This window comes from Doryrhamphus excisus, linkage group LG12 (assembly GCF_037039965.1).
Source record: "Doryrhamphus excisus strain RoL-2023G ecotype Guam linkage group LG12, RoL_Dexc_Guam_v1.1, whole genome shotgun sequence".
Taxonomy (NCBI): domain Eukaryota; kingdom Metazoa; phylum Chordata; class Actinopteri; order Syngnathiformes; family Syngnathidae; genus Doryrhamphus; species Doryrhamphus excisus.
This window is the reverse complement of record NC_136368.1, coordinates 20,424,572-20,437,577: the sequence shown is the minus strand read 5'-3', so window position 1 is coordinate 20,437,577 and position 13,006 is coordinate 20,424,572. Positions and strand designations below refer to the sequence as shown.

Genomic DNA, 13,006 nt, shown 5'->3' with positions numbered 1-13,006 from the left:
CATAAACAACTAAGACATAAATAATATTTTCATTTTTTGCAATGTTTATGTTCGGTTCCTCCCACATTCCAAAAACATGCTAGGTTAATTAGCCACTCCAAATTGACCATAGGTATGAATGTGAGTGTGAATGGTTGTTTGTCTATATGTGCCCTGTGATTGGCTGGCCACCAGTCCAGGGTGTACCCCGCCTCTCGCCCCAAAGACAGCTGGGATAGGCTCCAGCGCCCCATGTGACCTTGGCGAGGATAAGCGGTAGAAAATGAATGTGAGATGTGGCGAGGGATGGCTGTGTATCTGATTTCCCAGCATTCTTGAACGCCCCCTACTACACCCTGAGAGAAACTGTTTCCACTAAATTAGAAGCATGGTGGGGCGGGGGGCGGGGGGGGTCTTGCCTCACCCTGATTTGATGATGTAATGATTAAAGGCCGTGGCTCCTATTTTTGACTGTAATGTATGATCTAATGTTCCTCCAAAGGCCAAACATATGAAAAATAGCCTTTTTCAATGACATCACATCGGCTATTTTTAGCCTTCTGTGTGTTTCCAAACGCCGCAACAGAGCAGTCCTAATATGGCGCTAGCTACAAAGCATCCATTAGCCTCGGTCATAAAAGAGGAATGACACGAGCTGGTTTATGTAAGCCCACTGTTGGAAGCGTCTCCTGGAGAACTATCTCCAGAGATCATCAACATCTCCAGAGGTCATCATCAACATCGGCGTCTCTCAGCACTCGGACCGACTTGACCTCTCCGTCACAACCGATTTGTATTCCAGAGTCCAGCTGATGCAGTACGTCATCTACGGCATCGCCTCATTCTTCTTCCTGTACGGCATCATCCTGCTGGCCGAGGGCTTCTACACCACCAGCGCCGTCAAGGAGCTCCACAGCGAGTTCAAGACCACCATCTGTGGACGCTGCATCAGCGGAATGGTATCTTCAAAACAAGCAGAAAAGATGATTATGTAATCGGTATTATGTACACGTTTGGGGGATTGGTCTCAAATCCTATCTATGATAACATATTTTTCATTGATTGACAAGTATATTGTGCAACACAGCAGCAACAGAACCAATGTTGTAGTCAAAGTATTATTATTATTATTATTATTATTATCAACAGTGCTGCAAGCTGATTCATGCAACTGACACTTTAAAGTACACGCAGTAGTCGATAATAGGGATCGACCGATATGGTTTTTTTCAGGCCGATGCCGATACCGATTTTGCTTGGGCCGATATTTTTCGCCGATACTGCTTTTGCTCACTCAATTTACATGAAAAAATGACAATAATAACAAATATTACAGGTGTCACGTTTAAATCATGTGGCAGAAAAAAAACATCGGCGAACCCACGCACGCGCGTATCATCGGCCGATACCGATTCAAGTAAAGAACGCAAATATCGGCTTGATATATCGTCCGGTCGATTCTTAGTAGATCACGCTCCTGGATGCCTACCGACGACTTGTGGAGTAAAACACTTCATTAGGGGGTTTCCTACAGCCACAGAAAGTAGCTGCATACAAAGAGTTGTAAAGTATAAGGCAGTGGTGGGCAAATATTTGGACTTTACACACATATACTATTTTATGCTTACAATTTTCATTGAATTATTTGTCTAATTTTGTAATTTTGTCTAATCAGGCCACATCAAATTTTGTCATTTCATTTTAATTTTTTTTTTTTTTTTACTAAATAAGACATCCGACTTCGAAGTTTGTATGTTAAAAGTTGAAATACACAGAAAGCAACTTGGCGGGCCGGATTCAAGCACTTGGTGTGCCGCATGTGGCCCCCGGGCCGCAGTTTGCCCACCCATAGTAAGATTATTTTGTGTCCCCAGTTCGTGTTCCTCACCTACATCCTGGGCGTGGCCTGGCTGGGCGTGTTTGGCTTCTCGGCCGTGCCGGTCTTCCTCTTCTACAACATGTGGTCCACCTGTGCCGCCATGAGGTTGCCCACAGCCAACCTCACTGACGTGGACTCCATTTGCGTGGACGTGCGTCAGTACGGTAAAGGACTTCTTACACGATGTGATAGTTCGCTCGTTTTGGATGAAAAGCGCCGTCGCTTGGGGTTCAAAACGCTTTCAGTCATGTCCCGTAATTGGAATTCTCCATCTTTAGGGATTATTCCATGGAATGCCACGCCAGGGAAGGCCTGTGGATCCACGCTAGGGGACATCTGCAACACCAGTGAGGTGAGACATTTCATTCATTTTATTCAATTTTCATATTTAACGATATATTTGTGGGTGTGGCCCCCTTTTTTTTTTTTTAACACATTCATGTGTTTTTTTTTTGTAGTTCTACCTGTCATATCACTTGTACATCGTCGCCTGCGCTGGAGCCGGCGCCACTGTGATCGCTCTGGTAAGACGCTGGAATTATGATCATAATCTTACGTTATAAATGTTGTGTGGTCATTTTTAATAATTCATCACGACAACTGCACGTGATCGCCATCTCAATTAATGTTCTCACTACAATTTAGTAGGAAGTCCTACAAAAAGTATCGCCAATCAACCTCACACGGAGAAAACAAAAAAATACACCAAAAATCCACCATGATCAGGAGAATTTACATATTTTTTTCTTGTATATTTATGAATTTTTATTTTTATTTTCCTGGAATTTTTTGTCCTCAAATTTACAATTTTTGTTCCAATGTGGCCTAACATTCATTCATTCATTCATTCATATTCTACCGCTTATCTTCACAAGGGTCGTGGGGGAAGGGGGTGCTGGAGCCTATCCCAGCTGTCTTGGGATAGGTGGGCGGGGTACATCCTGAATTGGACTGGTGGCCAGCCAATCACAGGGCACATATAGACAAACAACCATTCACACTCACATTCATACCTATGGACAATTTGGAGTCGCTAATTAACCTAGCATGTTTTTGGAATTAAGGCTGCATGGTGGTCGAGTGGTTACGAGCAGACCTCACAGCTAGGAGACCAGGGTTCAATTCCACCCCCGACCCTTGTGAGGATAAGCGGTAGTAAAAGAATGAATGAGTGTAAAGGTGACTGTAGGGGTGTTATTTCAGGTCTAGAGGACTCTAATAATGTTAAAAACTGTATTTAGAAGGTCATGAACGGGTTCTCGGCTGCACGGTGGTTAAAGTGGTTAGCGCACAGACCTCACAGCTAGAAGGCTAGGGTTCGATTCCACCCTCGGCCATCTCTGTGTGGAGTTTGCATGTTCTCCTCGTGCATGCGTGGGTTTTCTCCGGGTACTCCGGTTTCCTCCCACATTCAAAAAAAAACATGCTAGGTTAATTAGCCACTCCAAATTGTCCATAGGTATGAATGTGAGTGTGAATGGTTGTTTGTCTATATGTGCCCTGTGATTGGCTGGCCACCAGTCCAGGGTGTACAACGCCTCTCGCCCAAAGACAGCTGGGATAGGCTCCAGCACCCCCGCGACCCTTGTGAGGATAAGCGGTATTAAAAGAATGAATGAATGAGTGTAAAGGTGACTGTAGGGGTGTTATTTCAGGTCTAGAGGACTCTAATAATGTTAAAAACTGTATTTAGAAGGTCATGAACGGGTTCTCGGCTGCACGGCGGTCGAGTGGTTAGCTACCAAGGTTCACGTTTTGTATGTAATCCTACTAAATTCTAGTGAGAACAGGCTGGAGTGGGTGCTTTCGGAGATGCGCGATGGTTGTTTTGAGGTGGTACGACCCGAGTATGCCGGCATGTTCTCTCACCAACCTTCTCTTGTTCTCTTCCACCAGCTGATCTACATGATGGCTACCACTTATAACTTTGCCGTTTTGAAGTTTAAGAGTCGAGAAGACTGCTGCACTAAGTTTTAAAGCTTGTTTTTTTTTTTTGTTTTGTTTTTTTTTAACAGCACGGCGCAGCGCCAGCATCCAACACACACAAACACACACACAGAAATACACAAACACACACAGAAATACACAGCACAAAATGAACTAAAAAAATGAAGCTGACTTTAGACTTTGCTATCCAGGGAGGACGCCTAATGACACTTGTCTGAGTAGATGACTAGTTTGTCCTACTTCCCCTGGCACTCACTTCTAGAATACGTGGGCAGATTTATGTACACGCCGAGGACCACACCAGTGTTATTTATATTCCTCAAATTTCACAAAACGCACACATTTTGTCATCACTATTGATCGCATAAAGTCACAATCACTTTAATGGTGTAATGATAGTCATTCAAGTTTGTAGCTTTGACATTGACATAATACAGATGATTAATCGGAGCAAAACGGAGCCTTAAAGATGTTCTTTGTATTTTTTTTTTTTTTTTTTTTACCAGCTCCTTCCTTTTGATGCTGATGAGTGTCATGTGACCGCTTGTGTCCTGTTTGTATATTTCACAGCGAGCGCACTGTGAAAGGCTCATATCTCATCACGTGTCATTAAGTCGTGCTTTTGTTGTTTCATGATGTAAGAGAGGTTGGGCCACACTGAAGACAAACATTGAAATATTGCTTGGGGGGGGAAAAAAAGATTAAAGTTTTTAATGTTATGATAAAAAATGGAATTGTACAAGAGTCCTAATCTTGCAAGAGTAACATTGAATATATAAATACAAAAAAATGTTGCAGATAATTATCGGTACCAATATTATCTGACATCCCTAAAATGTATAATCTTAAGCGAATAAAGTTCAAATATTCAGTTGAAAATATTGGTTCATAATCTTAGTGTTCAATTTGAATCATAAAAAAAATTTTTTTTTTCAGGAAAAAAAATCTCAATCCTAACAAGGGGGGAAAAAAATCACAAGAACAAATATCTTTACATATCTTTAAAAATCTTTACAAAAAAAACCGTAACCTTCCCAGATTAAAATGAATATTTACAACAATTAAGTTCTTAATAATTGAGTTCTTCAAGAAAAGTCAAATATTGACTTTATAGTCAAAAAAATTGGTTGTCTTTCAAGGAGTTTTCTGAATACCAAATATTTTGTATTTAATTAAATAATTAATTCTAATAAATTTTTATATTAATTAATAATTTAATGTCTCTGTTTCATGGTTGAAATCAGACATTTTAAAAATTTAATTAAATAATTTTAATTAATAATTTAATTCAATTTTATTAAAAAAAAAAGAAGTCCGATTTCAACCATGAAGCAGAGATTTCATGAATTTTTTTAATGAATTGTCTCTGTTTCATGGTTGAAATCAGACATTTTTTAAAATTAGATTTAATTAAATAATTAATTAATTTTAATTAATTGTAACAAAATTTAATTGAATTAAATAATGAATTTTAATTTAATTAATAATTTTATTAAATTTAATTTAAAAAAATGTCTGATTTCAACCATGAAACAGAGACAATTCATGAAAAAATTAGCTTGCGACAATTAACTTAGGAAGGAATCAGTAAGGAATTGTATTGAAAAAAAATCTTCCGAGAAATTCAAATTATTCAGAAAAAAGGTTTAAAATTAATTTTTTTTAAAAGAATGTAACAATTCTTAATGAGAAAAGAAGTAGTCACCCTACATGAAAGTCATTTTTTAAGAAAAAAGTCATAATCTTATGAGAAAGTGAATTATTGTTTTCCAAGGGGGGTAAAAAACAACCTAAAATTTCCTCATTTTAACACAACTATGTTTATGAACGTAATATTACAACTATTCTCATATGTAACTTTTTGCAACTCTCCGACCCAAAAATGACAACAACTGATATTGCAACATCTTAACTTTATTGTCGTTGTATGTAAATTAGTTTCCTTTCAGTGTGGCCCAAACACTCCATTTTTTGAGAAACAAAATGTTGTTTTTTCCTCCACATTTTTGCTGGTTTTGCTTTTGCTCGTTTATATTTCTTTGATTTTTCTCTCCAAGTGCCATTAAAGAGTCTTTTATATAAAAAAAAAATCTTAACACTGAGCCTGCATGCTTAAAGTCTGTTTATAGTCACTTACTGTATATGTTTCATATATTTAATTCCCTCTCAATTTTTTTTGGAAGACTGTAGCCTTTACATTCCATATAAAATAAACAATCTTTGTTTTAAAAAGAAAAACCCAACAAAACAAACTGGTTTATTTCTTTCTTCTTTTTTTTTTTTTTTTTAAATGATAAAGTGAAAAAGCGACACAGCAACACACAAACGTGCACAATCTTTGCACTAATCTTCCAACCGCTTGCAACGTCTGGCTTGCTTTCCTTTCTACTGACCCTCATTCTCCTCTTCACTGTGTCATTTATGTAGCGTTTGAAATGGCAAAACAATTACAACTATTAACATGAAGCATAACATTGCCGTCAGTCGACCCTTTCCACATGACGTCAAACCACTTCCGTTCGCGAGACCACCAAAGTTCATATTGGTTTGAAAAATATTGACAAAATAAAAATAGATTTTTCATTCCAGGCCCGACACAAAGTGAATTTCTTATTTATAAATGGAATATTATCACAGTTGGAGCATAGAAATCCTGTTTACAACCTTCAAAGTGTGGGTAGAGCCCTCTAGACATAAATTAGCACCCCTATAGTCACTTTTACATTCCCATTACCCAATTTAGTAGATATAATAACAGTAAATAAGCCATTTAAGACATAATTGCCTTGCTCATTGGTGTTGCTGTAAATTTCTTGTGTTCCTGTGGTGGGAGGGTGAGGACAGGATGGGGGGGGGGGGTTGAGTGTTAACTTTTAGCTTGCCCACAGCAACAGCCCACGTTAGGGATTACTGTGACTGTTGTGAGATCACTCAAACCTGAAATAAAAGCCTGGTATTGATCCGAGGTCTGGTGCTTGTGTGTCTCACCGAAGATTACAGTAATAATACAGACACCTAGTGACCAGTGTAGAATATTACAGATGACAGCATCTTATAAATGGGTCTTCTGAAGGCCTTATGTTTGTATTTTCGGTGCACAGGAAGTAGATTGACTTTTTTCTTCGCTACTTTGCGCTTGGAATTCAAAAATATATGAAGATATAAATAATGTAGTTTTGTGGTTGAATATGGCATAGTAGTTAAAGAATATGCGTATTTAAGCACATTTTATGTTGTTTTTTGGCCTAAATTTTATTTAAATTTAAAAAAAAAAATTAAAAATAAATAAAACAAACAAAAAAAACTTATAACTGTATTATGGAAAAGCAGGAAGTGAACAAATGTAACAGTTACTGATTGTAAAAGTACCAGATGGAGGGGTAGGATTTAATAAGCTTTGCTTCTTCCTACTCCTTTTGGACATGTGGAAGGTTTTTTTAAATTAAAAACTTTAAAAATTAAAAATTAATAAAATAAAAAAAACAGTAAAATTTAATTTTTTATTACGAATTAAAAAAAATACAAAAATACAAAAATGTTAATAAAAAAATTAAATAAATACATAAATAAAGAAACTTAAATTATATTAGACAGGCAGGAAGTGAACAAATGTAACAGTTAGTGATTGTAAAAGTACCAGATGGAGGGGTAGGATTTAATAAGCTTTGCTTCTTCCTACTCCTTTTGGACATGTGGAAGGTTTTTTTAAATTAAAAACTTTAAAAATTAAAAATTAATAAAATAAAAAAAAACATTAAGAAATTTAATTTTTTTTATTACAAATTTAAAAAAATACAAAAATAAAAAAAATTAATAAAAAAATTAAATAAATACATAAATAAAGAAACTTAAATTATATTAGACGGGCAGGAAGTGAACAAATGTAACAGTTAGTGATTGTAAAAGTACCAGATGGAGGGGTAGGATTTAATAAGCTTTGCTTCTTCCTACTCCTTTTGGACATGTGGAACTGGGAACTGATTATGGGATGCATTCAATTGGAATCTGATGCATGTTCAAATGAAATTAAACCATTACCATTACCAAATATCAAACTAAAAGGAAGCTATTAAATATATCTCATTATTTGTGTACATGTTATCGCAATAGCAAACATGTAAACATGTAGCGGGAGTGAAGATACCAGAAATGGTGTGACGTCACTGTGAAAAGGGTCTCCCTTTAAATCAGGGGTGGGGAATCCGTTGCCCGTATAGAGAAGATGTAATTAAAAAACAAATAATACCTCATGGGAACTGTTCTAAAAGAAGGCACCAGTAAGCATTTACTGGATGCTAAAACCGAAGGGGTTCCCCAGCCCTGTTTTCAAGGACTTGTCTCAGTGGGGTTGGACTGTAGTTTGTTTTTTATTTTTTAAATAACAAGCTTTGCTTTACCTCTTTTTTTCTTTGACCCTGCTCACCGGCCATCCACCTCACTTCACCCTTCTCTTCCAGATCCACTTCCTCATGATTCTGTCATCAAACTGGGCCTACCTTAAGGACGCCAGTCAAATGCATGCCTACCAAGACATCAAAATGAAAGAAGAGCGAGAGCTGCAGGACATCACGTCACGCTCCAAGGAATGCCTTAATTCCTACACATAAGGGCATGACCACACACGACACAAACACACACAAACACATTATTATTGGGTATACACACAAAGGGCGCACCAGGCTGAGCTTCAACAACCACGTGTGCCGTACTAACATACTAACTCCACACGCTGCTTCTATACTAACTCACCATGCAGTATTTTTTTCATTATTTCACATATTATTGAGAGGATCTGCTGTGGCTGCCATTTTGTGTACACTAATAATAATCATCATCACATGAAACTGTGCTGTTTATTAAAAAAAAATACATGAAATATGCATGGAGGCAGTAATACATGCAAAGGTTGAACTTCATGGCCTACATTAACTCTACCTCAGGGGTCTGCTGCAGCCGGATGACGGTGGAAAGGTACAGCATGTTTGCCTATTAGTTATTATTATTATTCATGTTAGGCACAATGTAATACAGTGGGCATATAATACAGGAAGCAATGTCATAAAAACGAGCGGAGCAGTTCATCATAATTTGATCTCTCAACGTTAGCTTTTTTTTTTTGACTCTATGAAGTGTGCTTGGTGTCGCTCTGAAGACCTTGAAGGTGTGACCTGTGAACATTTTTTTTACAATTTTTTTCTATATTTGCTGTGCTATATTTTGATGTGCTATTAATGACTGTGTGTAATCCCTTCGTTATCCTAGTTGCATGAGGACACGGCGTTCCCGAGTAATAATACCGATACGGTCACGTATAGCGACTCCAATTGGTAGGCAGCGTTTGCCCCTTTTTTTGTTTTTCTTTTTTAAAAATACAAATGACAGCGCAGTAGTGATACATGCTTTTAGTTATCCTACAGTATGTAAAAACTGTATTTGTACACACTTTTCTGTACGTGTTTTCTGTGAACGTTAAGGGCTTCCCTCATTGAGGTATCACTTGGCATGGATTGAAACGCAATCGGAATTTCAGGTCCCAAAAATGGAAAGATTTCCACTGTGTAAGCCGCTACTTTTTTGTAACTACTAGTTGTTTAAATATTATGCCGTTTGCTAGTCAGTGAGGAAAGAGAGATTGTCAACCCACTGGAAATTACAGAAGGTCATCTTTAGAAAGAACACTAAAATCATCACACAGCAACTTAACACTCAAAACATAGGTAAGAAATATACACGACCGATAAGAGTTTACAGTAAAAAGGCAAGTACAAATACTTATAAACCGTAGAAGTACCTATTGTGTATATTGCTTATGTTAGGTTGCTGTGTGATGATTTTCAAGATCAGACTGTTATATTGAGCTATAATAATGACCTACGATTTCCAGTGGGTTGATAATCTTCTTGTGAGTTTTTCCATAGCTCCTGATTGGCTCCTGTCAAATAAAGAACTACCTGGTCCTCACCGACTCGTGCGCGACAATATGCCATTTTAGGGCGTGGACATGTACGGCTTATACACTGGAAATTACGGTACTTTTGAATCAACCAAAAGCATAAAATGAAAAAAACATGCTAGCTACCTATCAATCATGGGGAGAACAACAAACAAACATCTTGTTAAACTGAAGGGGGGGGGGGGGGGGTGAAGCTCCCATTGGTTTTACACTACCTATTTTTTTTTTTAAGGAAAATAAAAATAAAATTACTGAAACAAAATGTTATCAAAATGTTTTTGTCGACTGATGCTAAAACAAACGAATCAGAAAATGATCTTGTTGGTAATTTATTCATCCAAACAATATAGAGCAATATATAAAAATGTCACCAGTGTTAACGAACCGGTTCACCAGAAATCGTCATCGGCATCTTCATCCTTGTGGGAATACGCCGCAATGCTGTGGAAAACCAAGACACGCTCATTTAGACGAGTCAAGTCATATTGAGGAGGTAAGATGCGGCTTTGTGGAATTTGTGTACGATTGTGCCTTAAAAGATGCATTTGTGAAAAAAAAAAAAATCAATTTGGCCGAACGGCATAATTGGAACGGAGTCAACCTGCAAATTTCCCATTTTGTGAAGATGTGAGACAGGCTGGAACATTTTATCCACTCACTGTTTCACTGACTACAATTAATTGTGTTATTATTTTTTAATTAAAGTGGACATATGATGCTTTTTTTCCACTTTTCGGACCTACAAGTGTAGTTGGAATGTTACATCCTATGTCAAAGTTTCAGATAATGAGGTTTCAAAAGTGTGGGTCGTCTTATATTCAGGTCAATATGGTATTTGATGGTATTTGGGATCTTCATTCAACTGTGAGGAGGCCTATGTAGGCGACTATATACAGTAAAGTCTCGTTATATCGATATTCTCGGGAGTCTGAAAAAAATACCGATATAACCGGACTATCCATATATCCGATCCTGCGCCGAACTGCATTAAAAGTGGGCAATAATGCAGCTTAAATCAATCTTTGCTTAAGGGTTTCAATACCAAAAAAAGAACACGGCGAACGGCTGCTTCCAGTCAACTTTATTTTTCACACTTCCACCACCAGAGCACAGCACACACACCGATTCCCGCACTTCCTGGTTCACAGGTCATGCTCAACCCACCCCACATAGCTGGCCAAACACATGCCTGCAACAGAAGAACCAACTGCGTTCGTGGTTTCTCTCGTGTGTATAGATTCTATACAGGCATGTATTTGGCCAGCTATGTGAGGCGGGTTGAAAAGGGCATCGTAGAAACCGGATTATCATAATAACCGAGTATCATACTAACGGAACTAATTATATCATAAAAGACTAGAAATTTGCCGGGAAATGAAAATAGTATCATAATAAGTAGTAATTCGTTATAACCGATATCGATATAACGAGACTTTACTGTACCTCACGGCTAGTTTAAGAAGCCCCCCCCCCCAGGTGGAAGACGAGGGAGTCTGGGAATCCGTGCTTGGGAGTACTTCCCCCGCATAAGCAGGTCATGAAAATGATGTTTTGGGGATGGATTATGGAGGCTGATGTATTTATTAGACGGCATCATTTAAGCCTTACCTATTATCTTTCTCATCAGACAAACTTTTGACCTCTGGGCTTGCGTGTTCTTCTCCTTCTTCTCCGGAGCTCTGGAAAAAAAAAAAAAAAGTTAAAATACTGTTTATGTTGAAGAACGTGGAATGTTGACGAGATGAAAAATGTCATTCACTTTATCATGCTGCTTCTCTCGTGCTTCCAAAACCATCTTCATGTATTTCTCTAAAGGATTTTCATTCGGGATTTCATCCTGCGCTTTTCCCTCATCTCCTCTGTCCTGGTTCTCCTCCTCCTGTTGTTGTTGTTGTTGCAGGAGCTGAGTAGGCAGACACGCAGTCCAAGTCAGTGATGATGATGATGCTTTACAAACAAGACAAAAAAATGTGTTATTTACCGTCTCTTTCTCCAGCCGTTCTGCTTCCTGTTGTTCTCGCTCTCGGGCCTCCTCTTGTTCCCGTCGCCTCAGCTCTTGCTTTTCTCGTCTCTCTCTTTCCCATCGCTGCTCCTTATCCTCTTCCTCCGATTCCTCCGAGATTTGGGGAGCTTCTTCCCGAACAAATATATCACATCATTTACACTACTTGGCAGCAGCTGTTCTTGTCACTCAGCGGGGAGGAGGGGAGGGAGGGGGGGGGGGTATACCCACTCACCCGCTTGGCCCTGGGAGTTCGTCGGGTCTTCTGGGAGGTCCCGGGGAGCCTGTAGGCGGCGGACAGAGGGGCCGCCGGGGGCCTCCTCGGAGAGAGGGATGGCAGTGTCCAAGAGAAGCTCTGGAATGTGGCCGGGTTCTGGAGGACATACACACAAAGGGATCTTTTATGCTTTGCAACCCCCCCCCCCCCCCCCCCCACCACCACATACACACCCCCCTCCCGATTCCCATAATGCGGCAAGGCCAGAGAACCAGCAAAGAATACATAATCAGTGGCCCTTCATCTTGGCCATTGTGTGAGGCTGCTGAAAAGATACATTTAGTAGGCGCGTCACACACACACACACACACACACACACACTCATTAAAAGCAGTCCATACATTAGCCAAAACCAGTATAAAAATAATTTCAGGGGTCTCAAACTCGCGGCCCGCGGGCCAAATGCGGCCCGCGAGATGCTAGTTTGAGGCCCCCACCTTGATACCAAAGTTTAATGTTGAAATGACAGCTTAAAGCCGTGCACAATTAACATGATTTTGCCACCGCCCATACTGTTACCCTACCCTGTTACCCCCGCTCTGTTTTGCTTTGGATTAGCAATGAAGCTAAAGGCTTATGACGCTGGGTACAAATAAATGCAGGAAATGATTTGGGATAAAAGGGAAAAAATACACGTCGAGATAAAGCATCTCATCAAACATGTTGTTTAAGTTACGACGCTGAGTACGATGCTAACTTGCTAATTGGGTCAAATTATTAAGTTTCATTAATGTTCATGTTAAAATAATATGTGGTTTCTTACGTTTTTCTTATTTGCTGTTTTATTATTATTTTACTTATTTATTACTGATTGATTGATTGATTGTCTTTATTCTTGATTTGTTTATTTTTTTTAATCTTATTTTGTGTATAAAAAAATAAAAATTATGATATTTGAAAACAGTGGAATGTTTTATCAGATATTTTGGTGTGGAAAACCGGAACCAAAGTACTGAAAAAGTATAGGGT

General features: G+C 38.6%; 2 protein-coding genes across 4 annotated transcripts in view; one reads left to right on the top strand and one right to left on the bottom strand.

Moving 5' to 3' along the window:
* gpm6bb (glycoprotein M6Bb) overlaps positions 1-9,348 on the top strand; it is a 33,915-nt gene extending 24,567 nt beyond the window's left edge. Inside the window, exons 3-7 of one of the 2 annotated variants that reach the window (XM_058082283.2) lie at positions 782-938; positions 1,854-2,022; positions 2,137-2,210; positions 2,317-2,382; positions 8,263-9,348. In XM_058082283.2, coding sequence (XP_057938266.2) covers positions 782-938; positions 1,854-2,022; positions 2,137-2,210; positions 2,317-2,382; positions 8,263-8,412 — 616 coding nt within the window. In that variant the 3' untranslated portion in view covers positions 8,413-9,348. Of the gene's footprint in view, positions 1-781; positions 939-1,853; positions 2,023-2,136; positions 2,211-2,316; positions 2,383-3,754; positions 4,309-8,262 lie in introns of those variants that run through there. The other variant, XM_058082284.2, reaches the window with a different exon arrangement.
* A 726-nt stretch (positions 9,349-10,074) lies between these two features.
* ofd1 (OFD1 centriole and centriolar satellite protein) overlaps positions 10,075-13,006 on the bottom strand; it is a 46,283-nt gene continuing 43,351 nt past the window's right edge. The window contains exons 19-23 of one of the 2 annotated variants that reach the window (XM_058082247.2): positions 11,996-12,133; positions 11,740-11,891; positions 11,518-11,661; positions 11,367-11,437; positions 10,075-10,199 (exon numbers count right to left, since the gene is read on the bottom strand). In XM_058082247.2, coding sequence (XP_057938230.2) covers positions 10,148-10,199; positions 11,367-11,437; positions 11,518-11,661; positions 11,740-11,891; positions 11,996-12,133 — 557 coding nt within the window. In that variant the 3' untranslated portion in view covers positions 10,075-10,147. The remainder of the gene's footprint in view (positions 10,200-11,366; positions 11,438-11,517; positions 11,662-11,739; positions 11,892-11,995; positions 12,134-13,006) is intronic. The other variant, XM_078795460.1, reaches the window with a different exon arrangement.